This window comes from Lactuca virosa, chromosome 1 (genome assembly GCF_052849685.1).
Source record: "Lactuca virosa cultivar CGN04683 chromosome 1, Lactuca_virosa_CGN04683_v6, whole genome shotgun sequence".
Taxonomy (NCBI): Eukaryota; Viridiplantae; Streptophyta; class Magnoliopsida; order Asterales; family Asteraceae; genus Lactuca; species Lactuca virosa.
The window spans coordinates 176,127,132-176,145,701 of NC_136426.1; the positions used below are offsets into that span (position 1 = coordinate 176,127,132).

Sequence of the window (18,570 nt, forward strand, 5' to 3'; positions counted from 1 at the left end):
TGATTTCCGGACCAGTGAGAGTACTATCAGGGACTAGACCTTTCGCCAACTGCATGTCGCCCACCTCCGCCCAGCACATAGGTGATCTGCACTTGCGGCCGTAAAGGGCTTCGAATGGAGCAGTCTTGATGCTAGTGTGATAACTGTTGTTATAAGAGAACTCCACCAATGGCAAGTGGACGTCCCATGCTTTACCCAAGTCGATTACACATGCTCGCAACATGTCTTCTAGGGTTTGGATCGTTCTCTCACTCTGCCCGTCAGTTTGTGGGTGATATGCTATACTCATGTCGAGCCTAGTTCCCAAAGCTTTCTGCAGCGTCTGCCAGAACCTTGAAGTGAATCTACTGTCTCGGTCCGAGATGATAGATATTGGTACTCCATGAAGTCGCACGATCTCTCGGATGTAGGTTCTTGTTAGTTTCTCCATTTTATCGGTCTCCTTGATAGGCAAGAAGTGGGCAGATTTGGTTAACCTGTCGACGATCACCCAAATGGTATCGTGACCACCCTGCGTCTAGGGTTGTTTGGTTATGAAGTCCATGGAAATCTGCTCCCACTTCCACTCAGGTATTTCGGGCTGATGGAGTAGACCTGAGGGCTTCTGATGTTCTACTTTGATCTTGGCGCAAGTCAAGCACTTGCCCACATAGGTAGCAATTTCTGCTTTCATGTTTGGCCACCAGTAGAGTTGTTTGAGATCCAGGTACATCTTATCTGAACCTGGGTGTACGGAGTATGGGGTCTTGTGTGCTTCGTCCATAACCATTTCTCTGAACCCACCAAACTTCGGTGTCCAGATTCGGTTCATGAGGTAACGAACTCCATCATCTTTGATCTCAAAATTCTTGTCCATCCCTCTAAGTGCTTCACTTGTCATGACTTCGGGTTTCAAGGCTTCCAATTGAGCTTCCTTGATTTGTGTTGACAGGTGTGAATGGATCGTCATGGTTAATGACTTTACTCTTCGACCAGAGTACTCCTTACGACTAAGGGCATCTGCCACCATATTGGCTTTTCCCGGATGATAACGAATTTCACATTCGTAGTCGTTAAGTAGCTCAATCCAACGCCTTTGCCTCATGTTAAGTTCCTTCTGATCGAATATGTGTTGAAGGCTTTTGTGGTCTGTGAAAATGGTGCACTTCGTACCGTATAGGTAGTGCCTCCAAATCTTCAGAGCGAACACCACTGCTCCAAGTTCTAAGTCGTGAGTGGTGTAGTTGACCTCATGTGCTTTCAGTTGTCGTGAGGCGTACGCAATAACCTTTCCTCGCTGCATTAGCACACAACCCAGCCCTTGATTGGAAGCATCAGAATATACTACGAAGTCTTCTGTCCCCTCTGGAAGGGACAAGATGGGTGCACTGCACAGGGCTTGCTTCAAGGTTGGGAATGCAGTATCTTGCGTTTCCCCCCAGTTGTAGGTTACGCCCTTCTGAGTCAGGGAGGTAAGAGGTTTTGCAATGCTGGAGAAGTTCTATATGAACCTGCGATAATAGCCAGCAAGGCCTAGAAATTGGCAAATTTCGGTTGGCGTTGTTGGCGCAGACCAATTCTGGATAGCCTTGATCTTGGAAGGGTCCACGTGGATTCCCTCTTCGCTGACCACGTGACCTAGGAAGTCCACCTTCCTAATCCAAAACTCGCATTTTGAGAATTTCGCGTAAAGCTTCTCAGTTCTCAGCGTCTCTAAGACTTGTCTCAGGTGCTGACCATGTTCCTCTTTACTTTTTGAATAAATGAGTATGTCATCTATGAATACTATCACGAATTTGTCCAGGAACGAACGACATACCCGATTCATTAAGTCCATGAACACGGCGAGTGCGTTGGTTAGTCCGAACGGCATCACTACGAATTTGTAGTGACCGTATTTGGTTCGGAAGGCCGTCTTAGGAACATCTCTCTCTAGAACTCTCAGCTGGTGATATCCCGATCTCAGATCGATCTTGGAACAGTAGTTTGATCCTTGGAGTTGATCGAACAAATCGTCTATTCGTGGTAGGGGGTACCGGTTCTTAATGGTAAGTTTGTTGAGTTCCCGGTAGTCGATGCACATTCTGAATGATCCGTCCTTCTTTTTCACGAAAGCACTGGTGCTCCCCAAGGTGAGAAGCTTGGTCGAATGAATCCTTTGTTGAGTAATTCATTCAGTTGACTGGATAGTTTTTGCATCTTTGCTGGGGCTAAGCGATATGGCGCTTTGGCCACATGGGTGGCTCCAGGAATTAAGTCGATTCTGAATTCGACTTGTCTCGCAGGCGGTACTCCTAGAAGATCCTCAGGAAAGACATCAGGAAAGTCACAGACGTCAGGCACGCCCTTGAAGTCTTCTATTCCTCGATTCACATCCACAACGTGTGCCAAGAACGCGTGGCACTCCTTGCGTAGATATTTTTGAGCCTTGATGTAAGAGATGATACGAAGATGGGTGCTAGGTTTGTCGCCATAAATAACGAGGGCTTCGCCATTTGGCAGATTAAGGCGAACGGCCTTATCGTAACATAAAATGTCTGCACGATGAGAACTTAGCCAATCCATGCCTATGATGACGTCGAAACTTTTTATTGAGACTAGCATGAGGTTGATTGGAAAGGAATTATTGTTTAATGAGAGGGTACAGTTTAAGTATATTTCCTTAGCGCTTTCTGTTTTCCCGTTAGCCATTTCTACTATAAAAGTTTCACTTAATGATTGAGGTATTTGTTTGAGTAGTTTTTTAAAACTATGACTCACAAAACTCCTCTCCGCTCCACTATCAAATAACATATATGCATATGAGTTATTGAGGAGGAACGTACCCGTAACAACAGTGGGGTCTGCAACGGCTTCCTCCTGGCCCATTGCGAATACTCGGCCACTTCCACCAGTATTCCCATTGTTTGCTTTCATGTAGTCCCTTTGGAAGTGTCCCGTTGCTCCACACTCGTAACAAGTACGACCTACTCCCACATTTGCGGCTGGAGCGGTTGGTTGGGTTGGTTCCTTACAGAAGCGGACAGTGTGTCCCTTCCGGTTTCACTTGGTGCAATGCATCTCACGGAAGGGTCCGCGATGATGAAAGTTGCACCTATTGCACTTCGGCAGATTGCCGATGTACGGCTTTGTAGGTGCGGGGGTGTTAGGGGCAGTAACAGCGTGAGCTGTCACTAACTGTTGCCTCTTGGAATTCTCTTGCGGGGCTTGCCCCTTTCTCTTGTTCCAGGGTTTCCTTCGGTCCTCTACCTCCTTCGGAGGGTCAGCAGTAACTGTGATAGTACCCTGTTTAACCCCGTGATCGATTAGTCGTTGAGCCAGGCGCTTCGCGCTGTTGAATGTGACTGGGTTGGAAGCCAAAACATGTCCTTGAATCTGGGGTGACAACCCCCAGATGTATCTTTCCACTTTCTTCGGCTCTGGGTTGACCATTCCCGGGCATAGGGATGACAAGTCACTGAACCTGGCCGTATAGGCGGCTAGGTCAGAACCAACCATTTTCAAGTTCCATAATTCCTGTTCCAGTTTTTGAATTTCGCCCCTCGGGTAGTATTCTTCTAACAGTAGGACCTTCAAGTCCTCCCAGCTCATGCCGTTGGCGACTGGAAGAGATACAGATTTCACATGGCCCTTCCACCATGTGAGGGCTCGGTCCGTGAAGGTACAAGCAACAAACTTGACCTTGCTTATTTCTTGGCATGAACAGATTTCAAAGACCACCTCGGTCTTTTCAAACCATTGCATAAGTGCAATGACTCCTCCAGTGCCATTGAACATTTTCGGTTTGGCGTTCGAGAATTCTTTGTAGGTGCATTCCCTAACATGACCATGACCAGTGCCATGGTTCTGATGATTGTTACTACTCCCGCTCCCTCCGGCTCCATTAGAGTTTATTTGGGATAGCGCAGCTGCTACTGCTGCGGTGATGGCAGCCTGTACCATAACGGGATCGTAAGTTGGAGGTGGTGGTGACGGTGTTGGTGTCGTATTTCGGCGTGCTGACCTACGAGGAGGCATTGTGCTGAAACAAAGTTAATAGAAGACAATAAGTCTCACATGTTTGAAAGTCGTGTGTTAATGAGTTAGCCATTTTCAACATTTCATGAATTGGGTTCGACATAAACAAGGTTCTCGATTTTGATTCATAATTAGAGTTTATAGATAAACTTATGAATTCGAGTGGTAGGCAAAGAATTAACACACAAAAGGAGTACTTCCTTATATATTAAACATATATTGGGTTACATTTTGGAGTCAGGAAAATATTCGACCCGTCTGAAGGTCCCCGATTGCAAAAGTTAGAGAAAAGTAAGACTTTTAGTCGAGATCCTATTCTATAACAAAATTTTGGGAGTCGGGCAAGTACTACTTGCGATGTGGTTTGCGCTTGGAGCTTGACTCCGTGTCTGATTGCTTGGCCCGCATGAGACGCCTGTCAAAGGCGGCTTGCTGCTCCCTCATTTCTATTATCTCAGAGAGGGTTGTGTTTAGTTGGTCTTGGAGTGTGTTGGTGTGGAGTTGGGCATCCTCTTGCACCCTGTCCAGGCGACATATATCAGCTACGTTACCTTGTACCTCTACGTCGGTTTCGCGAATCCGGTTCGCTTGAACTCCTGATTGGTAGGACTGGTTGGCTATTTTGGCTACCATGACTGGGAGAGCCCGGTCATCTGACCTTCCACCACTGGCATCGTAGAAGTCCCGACACATGTATTAGGGAGGGTGCAATCCTTGTTGTTGACTCCAATGGTGAATGTGACTTCCCCAGACGGGAGTTGGTCCCTGAAAACCTCTTTGAACCGCAGGAGGTCGGACGGCTGGTGGATTGATTATTTCTGGTTCTGAGTCTGTCCCATCAGAGCCTTCCTCTTCCTCCTCCTTCATGGGTTCCTCATCCTCTTCTGGGTCGTCTTCCTCCCATCCCCCATTGCCTTGATTGGGGTAGTAGGGGTCTCCTGGTAGGTGGAATCCAACCATTGTGTCTATACGAGAATAGGGTTAAGAATTTACTATAAACTAAAGCACATACTGAAGTATCAAAGTTTAAACTTATTACATTTACCAAATACTCCTATAGTATTCTAAATGTTATGTTTGATTCAAAAAGGTTATGTTTTTGGTAAGTTTTTAGACTTGTTGTCCACTGCAGCTACTCCCTGGCATACGTTAGTCGGCTCTCGGACAAATATAGTTGATCAGGCTATATTCATCCCAGTTCCAATTACATGTTCCAAGGCATACCTGCACTGCACAACTCATCTGTAATACTTCTATATTGTTTTCAATATGATATTGGCCCTATTATGCAATGTATGCATGTATACTTTATAAAAATTTCATTTTAAAAGTATAACTCTCAGTCATAGTGTTTTTGCCCAGTTGTGTTTATAGTTGTATATCAAAAATAAATGGTTTTGATATACTTAGTTCATTATAAACAACGCTCTGATACCAATCTGTCACACCCCCAAACCTGAACGGCGGAAAGTTTCGGGGGCGGAGGACGTCATGTGCAGTATCATAACAATTGAATAGTAAAGAAAGTACACACCACCATAATATAAATATATTTGAAAAGTTTACATGATTGTATGTGTTACATGTTTAAATATCAAATACAATATGGTGATCCAAAATATGTTACTAACGCCAGCGCGTTAGTCCTCAAAAGTAGTTGCTACCTGATTTAGCGTTTTCCTGAGAATACAAGTTATTTCAAAGAAAAAGTGTCAACAATAAAGTTGGTGAGTTCATAAGTAGTGTTTTGATAAAATGTATGCCATTCAAAAGTTCGTGTATGTTTTCCAGAAAATCCGATATTTTCTAACAAATGTATGAAATGAGTATGAAAGATCGTTGTATAAACTGTATGTATTTGAACCAGGAAAATCCTATATTTTCCTAAAAGTGAAATGCAGTCTCAAATGTCCAAGACCGTAACCTGTAAGCAAATATGACATGCTCAAAAGATGATGTATAGTCTTATTATAAAACAAAACTATAAGAAGATTTGTAATTGAATGTGAAAAGAACTGTATATGTTACTTTTCTCATTAAAACGTAATACCATAATAATTGTCTATCCAGTGAGTTTTCATAACCGTACTATCATAATTTGCCTGTAGCGACGTTCTTCAGGCGTCGAAATGAGATGACACTTGTCACCCCAGGGACTGTAGCTAGCAGTCAAGGCTCGGGATCATTAGTCCCGTATAGATCTATACACACTTGTCACGTTCTCCGGACGGGAGATTCTGGTTATAAACAGGACTTCTAGTGGTACCTTAAAAGGTATATTGAAGATGAATGCCTCACGAATTCTCAATTAAGTCTCGTATTAAAATGTATATGTTTGTTTCTGAAATGATTATCCTTTTTCACAATGATAATAAAGGCATAAAAATGATTTGTATGTTCTTGCATGTTTACGAATGTTATAGTAAAAAGGGTTACCCTTGATATGATGCAAACATATAAATAAAACTTATAGTATTTAAAGTTATGTTTCATCCCGAGAGGGTAAAGTGGTGTAAGATGTTTGCATGTTAACATGATCCATATGATAGTTATAAAAATGACATGAAATGTATAACAAAGGATTGATGTTTTCACACGGGGTTGACCGTGTGTTTACTTGTATTCCCCCCCCCCCCCCCCCCCCCGTAAAGTGTTCAAAAGCATTTAAAATCAGTTAAAAGCGTAGAAATGGGGGGTATGAACTCACCTGGTAGCTTGAAGAAAGTGAGACAAAAGTCGAGCAGAACTACGAATGGAGAAAGCTGATTTCTCGGGATCCTCGGGAATCTCGGGAACGTAAAACGTCCTTCAGGACTTGAATATGATAACCGGGGCTTCGGGATGGCTTCGAGGGGTTAAACGCAGAGCATAAGCACGATAAAGGGAAGAAGTGAGCAACTAAACTCGGAAAACCCTTGAGATCTATTTATAGGCCAACTTTTGGGGTCTCACGTCGTGAGAATTGAGTTGCTCACGTCGTGAGGTCGACCCTTATCCTCTTCCACTGACGAGACGCCTGCTGTCAGCTCTGGAACCCATCAGTCACAGACTCACGTCGTGAATCTTCTGGCTCACGTCGTGAGCTGTCTGACAACTTCGATTTTCGTGTCTCGAACTTCATAAATTCACATCTCTCGCATACGAACTCCGATTTTGACGTTCTTTATATGCACGCGTAGGCGAGATTATGCTCTACAACTCTGGTTTAGACTTCGTTGGCTAATTTTGACTTTATTTTTAATATTACATTTTTAACAGGACGGGACAGGAAAAGTCCGTTAAAAATCCATAACTTTATGTATGCCATTCGAAAGTTCGTGTATGTCAACAATAAAGCTGGTGAGTTCATAAGTAGTGTTTTGATAAAATGTATGCCATTCGAAATTTCGTGTATGTTTTCCAGAAAATCCGATATTTTCTAACAAATGTATGAAATGAGTATGAAAGATCGTTGTATAAACTGTATGTATTTGAACCAGGAAAATCCTATATTTTCCTAAAAGTGAAATGCAGTCTCAAATGTCCAAGACTGTAACCTGTAATCAAATATGACATGCTCAAAAGATGATGTATAGTCCGTTAATTTTTAATATTACGTTTTTAACAGGCCGGGACAGGAAAAGTCCGTTAAAAATCCATAACTTCTTCATTCGACGTCCGTTTTCGACAGACTTTTTACCGTTGCAATACCATTGATGAGATCTTCGATTCTCGTTTAGGTCATGTTGGCAAAAAGTCGCTTGATCTCTAATTCGAGTTTTTAGCTGTCTACTACTATGTCCGAAACTTCGAAAAATCATAACTTCGTCATACGAAGTCAAAGACCGATTTAAGTCTACTCATCTCACAGTCATCACTTAGCATTCTAAGTTTAAGTCTAGAAATCCTAGAAATTTCTCAGTTCGCTTAAACTAATGCTCTGATACCAACTGTGACATCCCCTAATTTCTCGGCCAGAAAAGACCGATTTAATTTATGGTTTTTAAAATAAAGTCAGAGAAACCCTTTTAAAAGATGTTGCGGAATTGGTCCCCAAAACAAAACATGATAAAAGTTTGTCAAAACCTTTCTTTAAGAAATATATAATTTCATTTCATATCAAAACCTCGGGATGTCATGTTTCGATACAGATCAAAAGCATAAACAAGACATTATAAGCCTTTCAACAGTTATTTACAACTACTGGCCTATAATCCAAAATTCTCTCATCATCATCCGACTATGCTCGGGGTTCACTACCTGTAACATAAAAAGCTGAGTGGGTCAGGCTTGGGAACCTGGTGAGCATATAGGGTTTTCAACCCACAATAATAATAAACTTATTAAGTTCATCAATCAACAATAACAATGATTACCCATTCCCGTTATCCTCACTTTACGTCCCTAAACACCTATCACAAGGGACCTAGCCTAAGGATTTTCATCGGGGCGACAACACTACTTTGGGGGTTTCCCAGCAATTTATGTCAAATAAGGCAACCGTGTGGGGGATGGAGTACAGCAAATGAACACCCAAGGTCATTAACACCTACAGGTTGCGAGTCTGCCAGCGTTCCACTGGACTGTCTAGAAAAGTCTGTGGTCGTCATCCATACTCTGCTAGATGACTGGATCACTATCACATCGAGGCCTCTCATCATTTTAACACACATCGGCTATTTCGTCTACCCATGTTTTACCCAACATATTTGTAGATAAAATACATATACAGTTTAAAACTTGTATAAAACATCTATTCAACAGTCACCTCAATTAAACAATTAATATAATTACACATAGCACGTATTTTATAGAAAATACTTCATATCTAGGTGTAATATGAAGGTGACTACACACTCACTTGAGTTAATGATAATCGGGCAGCACTTCGTTTCCTAAAACGATCGTTTCTAATAAAACCGGGAGTTTTATTGAGAAACCGGGCTCTGCGAGGGTTGGGCTTCAAAACCGAAAAGATAAATTTCTCGGGCTTCTCGGGCACTTTGGGGCGTATTTTGGGTGTTTGGTATAATACCGGGGCTTTGGGGGAAGTTGGAATGAAAGAAATATTGAAAAGGGGTTAAAAATGACAAGTTTGCAAAATATACCCGGGAGGTCTCGCACCCTTCTATTTATAGGGGCGAGGCTTCTGATCCAAGGGCTGAGAAGTCTCCACGCGTCAGCAGATCCGAAGAGGAAGCACATGGCTCGCACGTGCGAGGGTCCTCGTGTAGCCTCCTGATTGGACCGACGTCTATGGTCCGAGGGTTTGGTCGTGTCGCTATGTGCAAAGGTCGGACACGCGAGAAAGGGCACGCGTCGGACACCCATTGGACCGCACTTCGGATGCGAGGGCATGCGACACGCCTCGCCAGCTAGCTTTGGTGACTCAGCATTTTCGGACACGTAGCGCGCATGCAGCGAAGGTGACGTGGCCGAAGTCCCACCATGCGAAATTTCTCGGATTTGGCATTTTTTTTCTTGATTTTTGTGCCAAACTTCTAAAATCCATAACTTTCGCATACGGGCTCCGTTTTTGACGTTATTTATATGCACACGTAGGTAAAATTACGCTCTACAACTTTCGTTTAGACTTCGTCGGCTAATTTTGACTTTAATTTTTATTTTATTATTTTTAACAGACCGGGGCAGGAAATCCGTTAAAAATTCATTACTTTTTCATCCGACGTCCGTTTTTGTCTGTCTTTTTACCGTTGTACTACTATTGACGAGACCTTCGATTTTCGTTTAGGTTGTATCGGCTAAAAATCACTCGATCTAAAATTCGAGTTTTTAGCTGTCTATTGCTAAGCTGAAACTTAGAAAAATCATAACTTCCTCATACGAAGTCAGATTTGGGCGTTCTTTTTATACATACTCTCGGTTTGATGAACACTACGACTTTCGTTTAGATCACTAAGGCTAAAAAGTAGTTTATCAAAAACTCATTTTTTACGACATTCGGCACCATGCCGGTTTTGTCGCGAAACTTCGACAAGTCATAACTTCTTCGTTATAACTCGGATTTCGGTATTCTTTATATATCCGTAATCTTTGTCATGCCCACTACAAGTTTCTTAATAGATATCGGCTTTATCTAATATTTATTTTCGACGCTCATTTTTATTCTTAATTAATTAAACCCTAATAATTAAGCATAAAACACATAATTTTCACATAATATTCACATAATTCCTTTTCATTTCTTCAAAATGAGTTACAAAGGTTAACCTAGACTATAACATCAATATTAATGCCTAGCCTAGAAACACGAGCGTTACAAATACCCCTAAACCCCTCCCCTCTTCTCATGTTCTTCGTTTCTTCTTCATAACACTCATTTCCCTTAAATCTGCCATGTCTGACGATCCACAAATCAGCCATCCTCGAGACCAACGAGATCTATCTTTTTTCGACGACATCTACATTCAGAAAATTGCCACTTCTTGGATGAGCATGGAGAATATCATATCTGGTGAGATATCTAAGGTTTGTAGAGGCGATAACGACGAAGGCTCAGGTTTGGACGACACAAGGGTTTGAGAAACGTTGTAGGGGTTCAGGTTCCACCGTCTAGGGTTTGAAAAACATTATATGGCAGCTGAAACATGAAGATCTATTGTCACCCTGGTTTTTTTTTTGTTTTTTTTATTTTTTTTATTTAAACAGATCTGGCGAGATATCTGACGCTGTTTAGGGTTTCATCCACCTGTCTCTCTCCTTCTCCAGCGAGGTGCCATCGTTTGCAAAAATCCTAACGCCGCCACCCTTTCAGTTTTTCAAAGCTCTAGCTTTTTAGATCTGTTGTCACCCTCGTTTTTTGCTTTCGAGTCACAAACATGAAGATCTGGAAACCGTTGGTTTTTTGCTTCGAACAACAGATGACTTACAGATGATGTTGCCCCGACAAGTGTTGTGTGTTGAATTAGCTTTATGAGTTGGGTAGGGATGAGATTTAAAACCAGAAAACCGGAACCATTAGAACCGGAATATATAGAACCGGTTCCGGTTCCGGGTTTAAAAATTGGCTTTATCCGGGTTTGGGTCCATCGGGACAGGGTAAATCGGGTCTAAGAACCGGAACCAGTGTTAGGGACCGGAACCACTTTTAGGGACCAGAACCGGTTTCTGTGAAACGTTAAAACATGCATATCTCATTCGTTTTAAGTCGGATTGACATGCGGTTTTTTTTCTAATGTGTAGTTTAGAGTTTGTACATGATATTAGACTATAAATTTGTTATTTTTAGTTTTATATTCATTGATTTACAGTCCCCCAAAGTCGAGATATCAAAGCTGGAAGTTTTTACTTTTTCAACTTTTTTGTATTCTGTGAAAGTTTTAAAATGTGCATATCTTATTCGTTTGAAGTCGGATTGACACACAGTTTTTTTTTCCAACTTGTAGCTTATAGTTTGTACATGATTTTAGACTATAATTTTGTCATTTTTGGTTTAATATTCAATGACTTATAGTCCCCCCGAAGTCGGGATATCAAAGCTGAAAATTTTCAACTTTTCAGCTATTTGTTTTTGTACTTTGTATTATGTGAAAACGTTAACACATGCATATATCATTTGTTTAAAGTCGGATTTACATGCGGTTTTTTCCGGAGTGTATTTTAGAGTTTATACATGAGTTTAGACTATAACTTTGTCAATTTTGGATTCATATTCAATGACTTATAGTCCCCCGAATTCGGGATATCAATAAGAAAATTTTCAAAGTTTAACCAACTAAGTAGTAAGTAATTGCCAAAAAAATTCCGGTTTTTTCGGGTTTTCCGATTCTAAACCCACTTTATCCGGTTCCAACCTACCCACTTTGATGTTTCCGAGTTTTCCGGTTCTAGACCCACTTTACCCGGTACCGTACCCGGAACCGAACCGGAACCGGTTCCTATATACCGGTCCGGTTTCTGGTTCTACAAAATTCCGTTAAGCGGTTCTGGGTTTTCCGAGTCCGGGTCCATCCGGTCCTGGTTTGGACCCACTTTCATCCCTAGAGTTGGGTCTTGTATATCATATTTCTAGTTTTGTATATTAGATCTTCTTAACAGATGTATGTCTAAGGTATCATCTCTGTTTAATCATTTCTAGGTTCATCTGTGTTTAATCATTTTTGGGGTTTTAATGTGTTCTTGAATGTTAAATTTCTGATTTTCGTGTGTTTGTTCATCAAAAGAGAGAGAGAGAGAGAGAGAGAGAGAGAGAGAGAGAGAGAGAGAGAGAGAGAGAGAGAGAGAGAGAGAGAGAGAGTGTGTGTGTGTATGTCTTATGTATGTGTGTGGTGTTCTTTGAGATAGGTAAACTTTCCGACGTCTGAAGCTTCCGACGATTAAGGTTAAAAGGAAAGCATCAATGCCAACGGTGGTGGTGACCAGTGTTGGTGGCGACAGTGATGCTGACCAGTGGTGGTGATCTTTTGCATTGTAAGAGAGAGAGGGTAGGGTAGGGGTAATATTTTCTTTTAACCATAAAAATATTTAAATAAATAAAAAAAACTCAAAAAGAAAAAATGTAAGAGTAAAATCGTCATTATAAAAAAATTCAAAGCAAATTGGATCATACCGGCAATAAAATGAAAAATTTGGATCTCTAGTACTAATCCAAACTTTGTTGGACCAAAATGACAATTTTAAACTAACCACCATTTGTGTAGTTTTATAAATAACAAATACCATACCCAAAATATGATAATCTAAAACTCTTCAATAACAAATTAAAATGCCAATTGTTTTTTTTTTATTTTTTTATTTTTTTATTTTTTTTAATAGCACGAGTAATTTTTTTTAGTTATATCTTAGGCTCGCTTGAATTACTTTTTGAATCGTCCGTCACATACCCTAGTTTTTTTTATTCTAGATCCTCTATCCTCTGTTTGCGTATGGGGGAATCAGACAAACTATAACAATAAGTAGGCATGGGGATGGAACACCCAAGAATGGTAATTGGGAAGCGTAGTATAATGGCTAATGGGTTGATTGCATTGATGATGATGACTTGACGACAACCCCTTTTTCCTTCTGTATCTATATATAGATACCAGACATCCAATTACAAATGGCATCCTCGGCGTCCTTGCTTCATTACACAACACCTCCCGTAATTAATCTTCGAAGAAGCGCTAAATTAGGTTCATCGCCCTCCAATTCGAATCCGAATTCGCCGTCTTCTTCTTCATCTACGTGTTCCTCGTCCTCGTCTTCGTCTTGGCCGTGTTGCCAGGGATTTTCGTGGACTTTCTCCAACTGTTTCGGTAAATTCCTCAAATTTTCCTGTTTCTCGTTTTATCAATTTCTTTCAAACTTCCATGGCTTTTTTCCTTATTACTTCGCTTTTCCTTCTTTTCTTACTACTCAAGAGACAAGATGTCGCAAACCTTTTCACAGAAATTGTCAAGGGTGCGTCTTGTATTCGGATTTTTGTGTCTCATCTTTATACATCATATACGTGTGTCTCCAAAACCAGAAACATAATATCACAGGGAAACAATACAATACTTCGTATTGTTTTTCATTTTCTACCCTAAACTTGATAAAAATTTTGTATTTCAAAGACTCGAGACTTGTGATTGAGAAGAAATATTCATTTACTTGTTCAATTCATAGATTAGCCCTAGCGGATTCCTTGTATACCTAATTTACATCTCAAATTTTTGAGATGCTCCTCTAGTGAATTACTGAAGTGTTGAATAGATTATGTTTCTTTACCTCTGTTTGAATTTGCTCAAGTTGTATTGGAGTTGAAGATAGGGTTACAACAGAGTGGTTTTGTTGAGAGTTTTATGTGGTATGAATATGGAACATTCTTCAACTAAGTTTTTTTGTAAAATTATGTAGGCATAAAACATCTAAGCTTTAGAGCTCAAGCTATGAGCACAACCCAAGGGAACTTTACATCTCCAAGGTCTGCAAATTCTGTCAAAGAAGAACCTGATCATCTTCTTGTCCTTGTTCATGGAATCTATGCAAGGTACTTATAAGATTAACTCCTTTTTAGTAAATTGTAATCCATAATCAGTTGTTTGCAAATTTTATTGCAAAATATAAAGATAAAGTTGTTTGCTTGAGAATTAATTCAATTCCAATTCCTCCTCATTTGTGTAAATGACTGAAATTCCCCTTGTAAAATCACTAGGGTTTTATTTCTTTGATCACTGTGTTTATAAATGGTATTTATCTTTAAGTTTGTATTTATCAAAGAAAAAGTCAATAAAAGTCAATTCTGTGTGATTCAAAATTATGCAGCCCAAGTGACTGGAGATATGTAGAAGCAGAGTTAAAAAGACGTTTGGGAAGACACTTTTTGATATATGGTATGACTTCATTACACTTTTCATTTTCTCAATTATGTTCTTTTTTTACTATTTAGTTGAGTTTTATCTTTTGGTATTTTACTTTATAGAGTTAATTTTTTCCTTTTTTATAATTTGAACATGTCTGCAGCAAGTTCAGCTAACACTTACTCTAAAACCTTTGCTGGAATTGATGGAGCAGGAAAACGGTTAGCAGATGAAGTGAGTACCCAATTTGATGATGTCATGAATTTTAATTTTTGAATTGCATTATTTATGCAATCAAGAATACTTTCAGTGATTTGTTTATTATGTGTAAATTATAATAGCATTCTACTTCCATTTCTTCCTATTGTTTCTGATTTAAAAAACAAAATGAATATACAATGGTATATTAGTTTACTGGATATATTTTGTAAAAGTAGTAACTAATAAGAAAAAATTGAAATTAGCAGAAAACTTGACCTTTTTTTTTTTTTTTTTTTTTGAACAGGTGAAGCAAATAGTGAAAAGTACAGATAGCCTAAAGAGGATATCATTTTTAGCCCATTCACTTGGTGGTTTGATTGCAAGATACGCAGTTGCAGCTCTTTATACTTGTAGTAATAATAATAATAATAAAAATAATAATAATAATACCTCCTCATATGAAAGACCAAATGGAACGATTGCTGGATTGGAGGCAATTAATTTTATAACCCTAGCAACACCACATCTTGGAGTCAGAGGGAACAAACAGGTTTTTTTTTTTTTCTTTTCTTTTTCTTAATATGCAAAAGACATAAATGACTAAAATACCCCTAGAAAACTTGAGTTCATTACATATTGGATTGGGATGTGGAGTGTGGAGTAGGACTAAAATAGCCCTAGAAAACTCGAGTGCATTTCATCATGTCATGTGTGTGTGGAAATAAATAAATGGCCTCTTCATTGAAAAATAGCTTTAGAATTAATTTAAATTTTTTATTTTTAATGAAGCTTCCATTTCTACTGGGTGTTCCGATATTGGAGAGAATAGCTGCTCCAATGGCTCCTATATTTGTTGGAAGAACTGGTAGTCAGTTGTTTCTTACAGATGGTAGACCTGATAAACCACCTCTACTTTTGAGAATGACAACCGATTGTGATGAGGGGAAGTATATGTGAGTAAAACACTCATCTTTTCTTATTCTCTTTCTTTCTTGCTAATTAAGGCTGTGTTTGGTGTACCAGCTGAAAAGCTAGCTGATAGCTGAAAAGCTAGCTGATGGCTTATAAACTAATTGAGAAAAAATGATGTTTGGTAAAAACTAGTTGGAATATAGACAAAATGACAAAAATGAGATTTACGATAATGAGTTTCCTATAATTAGTTAAGGGTATCTTTGGAATATTTTGGAAAAGCTAGTTGTTAGCTGATAGCTGAAAATCTAGCTAATGGCTAAAAAGCTAACTTATAAAAAATGACATTTGGTAAAAGCTAGTTGATAAGGTAGGTGGAATATATAAAATGACAAAAAAGACATTTAAGATGATGAGTTTCCTATAATTAATTAAGGGTATCTTTAGAATATTTTAGAAAGCTCCTGAAAAGCTAGTCTAAGTAGCTTTTTAAAAAGCTAGCTTATAAACTATTTTTTGGTTTGCCAAACACAACAGTTTAAAAATGCTCGAAAAATAAGCTTACTTATCTGCTAGCTGAAAAAGTGATGTTTGGTAAAAACAAGTTGATAAGCTAGTTGAAAGATATAAAATGACACTTAAAAGAATATGGTGTTTATAATTAATGAAGGGTATATTTGGGAAATTAAAAAAGCTCCTGAAAAGCTAGTCTAAGTAGCTTTTTAAAAAGCTAGCTTATAAGCTTCTTTTTGGCTTGCCAAACATTACAGTTTAAAAAAGCTTGAAATATAAGCTAGCTAATAACTGAAAAGCTATCTGAAAAAAGTGATGATTGGTAAAAACTAGCTGAGAAATATAAAATGACATAAAAGGACATTTAAAAGAATATGTTGTTTATAATTAAGGTTATAATTGGGAAATTTTTAAAAAAAGCTAGTCTAAGTAGCTTTTTAAAAAAACTACTTTTTAGTTTTTTTAAAAAAAGAATATGTGATGTTTAAAAAGCATACAGGGAAAAGCTGATTTAATGATATTGTTGTATTACAGGTCTGCCCTTGGTGCCTTTAGACACCGAATTTTGTACGCCAATGCCTCATATGATCGTATCCTTTTTTTTTTTTTTTTTTTTGTGTCATAAGTTAAACCATTTCTCATTGCTACCTGTTTTTTCACTGATGTTTGGATAAATGAAATTGTAAAATGTTAAGTTTCTCTGTATGCATTAAGGTAAAAACAATAAAGCCATGTATTTTTTTTCCTTGAATAAACTGGTATGTGGATAAATGATTTCAAAAATATTTGATATAAAACAACCGAGGGTAGATTTGGAAAAAGTTATGACTTAATGGTTTATCAGATATGGTTGGTCGACGCACATCCTCAATCAGAAGAGAATCTGAACTTGTGAAGGTAAACAAATGGAAGGAATAAAAAATAAAGGGTTTAAAATTTTAAATAATTTTTTCTGCAGTAAGAAAATAAAAAATAATTTTTTTTTGGATAAATTTGGCAGCCTCCTTTGCAATTTTTGGATGGGTATAAACATGTTGTGGATGTGGAGTATTGCCCTCCTGTTTTATCTACAGGAGCTAGTTTTCCTCCCGAAGCTGCAAGAGCAAAAGAAGCAGCTCAAAATGTACCAAATCCCCAAAATACCCTCGAATATCACGAAATCTTGGAAGGTAGTTATTAATCCATCCGTAATATAATAAATTTTTTTTATCGTTTTTTAAGACTAAAAAAAGTGGTTTTGTTTGTTTTAGAGGAAATGATTTGTGGATTACAACAGCTCGGATGGAAAAAAGTTGATGTTAGCTTCCACTCTTCGTTTTGGCCTTTCTTTGCTCATAACAACATCCATGTACGTTGTTGTTTTTTTTTTTTTTTTTTTTTGTATGACTTTTTCAAGTATGATATTTTTTTTAGTAAATTACATGAATGGTCCCTATGGTTTGGGTAATTTGCACGTTTGGTCCCTAACTTATTTTTTTAACTCGTAAGGTCCCTACTGTTTGTTTTTGTTGTGCTCTTGGTCCCTGTCTTATCTAAAAAGACTATTTTGCCATTGATTTTTTAATTTATTTAAATAAACACACCCCAACCTCACTTCCACCTCACCTTACCTATCCCACCTTATTTAAATAAATTAAAAAATGAAGGGCAAAATAGTCTTTTTAGGTAAGACAGGGACCAAGCGTGCAACAAAAAACAAACTGTAGGGACCTTCCGAGTTAAAAAAACTAAGTTAGGGACCAAACGCGCAAATTACCCCAAACCATAGGGACCATTCGTGTAATTTACTCTATTTTGTATTTTGTTTGTAGGTGAAAGATGAGTGGTTTCATAAAGCAGGAGCTGGAGTAGTTTCTCATGTTGCTGACACCATTAACCAACAAGAAAAGCAACACCAATCTTCCTCTTTCATCTCTGCAAGTTTGTAGAAAAACAAATTTCAAATAATACTCTTGTTTGGACCATTTTGCCCATGGTATATGTGTATACGCAAATACATATCCTTCCGGATATGCTGTCAAATTAAAATATAATAACATTTTTTTTGTATATGTAGAGCTGTTATTGTTTAGAAGATGAATTTTAGCTGTATAAGTAAATTTGTTGCATATCATTTTGTCTTAGAGTAAATTACACGAATGGTTCCTATGGTTTGGGGTAATTTGTGCGCTTGGTCCCTAACTTATTTTTTTAACTCGGAAGGTGCCTACTGTTTGTTTTTGTTACGCGCTTGGTCCCTACTGTTTGTTTTTATTACACGCTTGGTCTCTGTCTTACCTAAAAAGACTATTATTTAAATAGGAAAAAATGGTGGAGTATGTAAGATAGGGTGAGGGGGTGGGGTTGGGGGTGTGTTTATTTAAATAAATTAAAAAATCAAGGGCAAAATAGTCTTTTTAGGTAAAACATGGATCAAACGCGTAACAAAAACAAACAATAGAAACCTTCCGAGTTAAAAAAATAAGTTAGGGACCAAATGCGCAAATTACCCTGAACCATAGGGACCATTCGTATAATTTACTCTTTGTCTTATTATCATCCAAAAGAAAACAGATACACAGCCATGAATATAGTCGTGGGGTTTCTAGAAAATTGGTAAAGGAAATTACTAAGAGATGATTAAACTGTGCATATTGAGTAAAAGGAACAATTCTATAACATTCCATTTTCAGGACTAGCTTATCTC

At 38.6% G+C, this 18,570-nt stretch overlaps 1 protein-coding gene across 1 annotated transcript; it reads left to right on the top strand.

Annotated features, from left to right (window-relative positions):
• Positions 1-12,802: 12,802 nt before the first annotated feature.
• Positions 12,803-17,935, top strand: LOC145161608 (Hydrolase-like protein family). Its single transcript, XM_079081166.1, has 11 exons — positions 12,803-13,232; positions 13,816-13,948; positions 14,224-14,291; positions 14,422-14,492; positions 14,764-15,009; positions 15,249-15,412; positions 16,419-16,474; positions 16,729-16,781; positions 16,885-17,053; positions 17,135-17,232; positions 17,696-17,935. Exons 1-11 carry the CDS (start codon positions 13,037-13,039, stop codon positions 17,810-17,812), a joined length of 1,371 nt encoding a protein of 456 aa, XP_078937292.1. The 5' UTR covers positions 12,803-13,036; the 3' UTR covers positions 17,813-17,935.
• The last annotated feature ends 635 nt before the right edge of the window (positions 17,936-18,570 follow it).

Bases quoted from the DNA above. Each gene is read 5' to 3' on its own strand.
- LOC145161608 (XM_079081166.1), top strand. From the start codon at position 13,037: ATGGCATCCTCGGCGTCCTTGCTTCATTACACAACACCTCCCGTAATT. The intron at 14,292-14,421 runs GTATGACTTCAT...ACATGTCTGCAG, and splicing joins AAGACACTTTTTGATATATG to CAAGTTCAGCTAACACTTAC. The intron at 15,010-15,248 runs GTTTTTTTTTTT...TTTTTAATGAAG, and splicing joins GAGTCAGAGGGAACAAACAG to CTTCCATTTCTACTGGGTGT.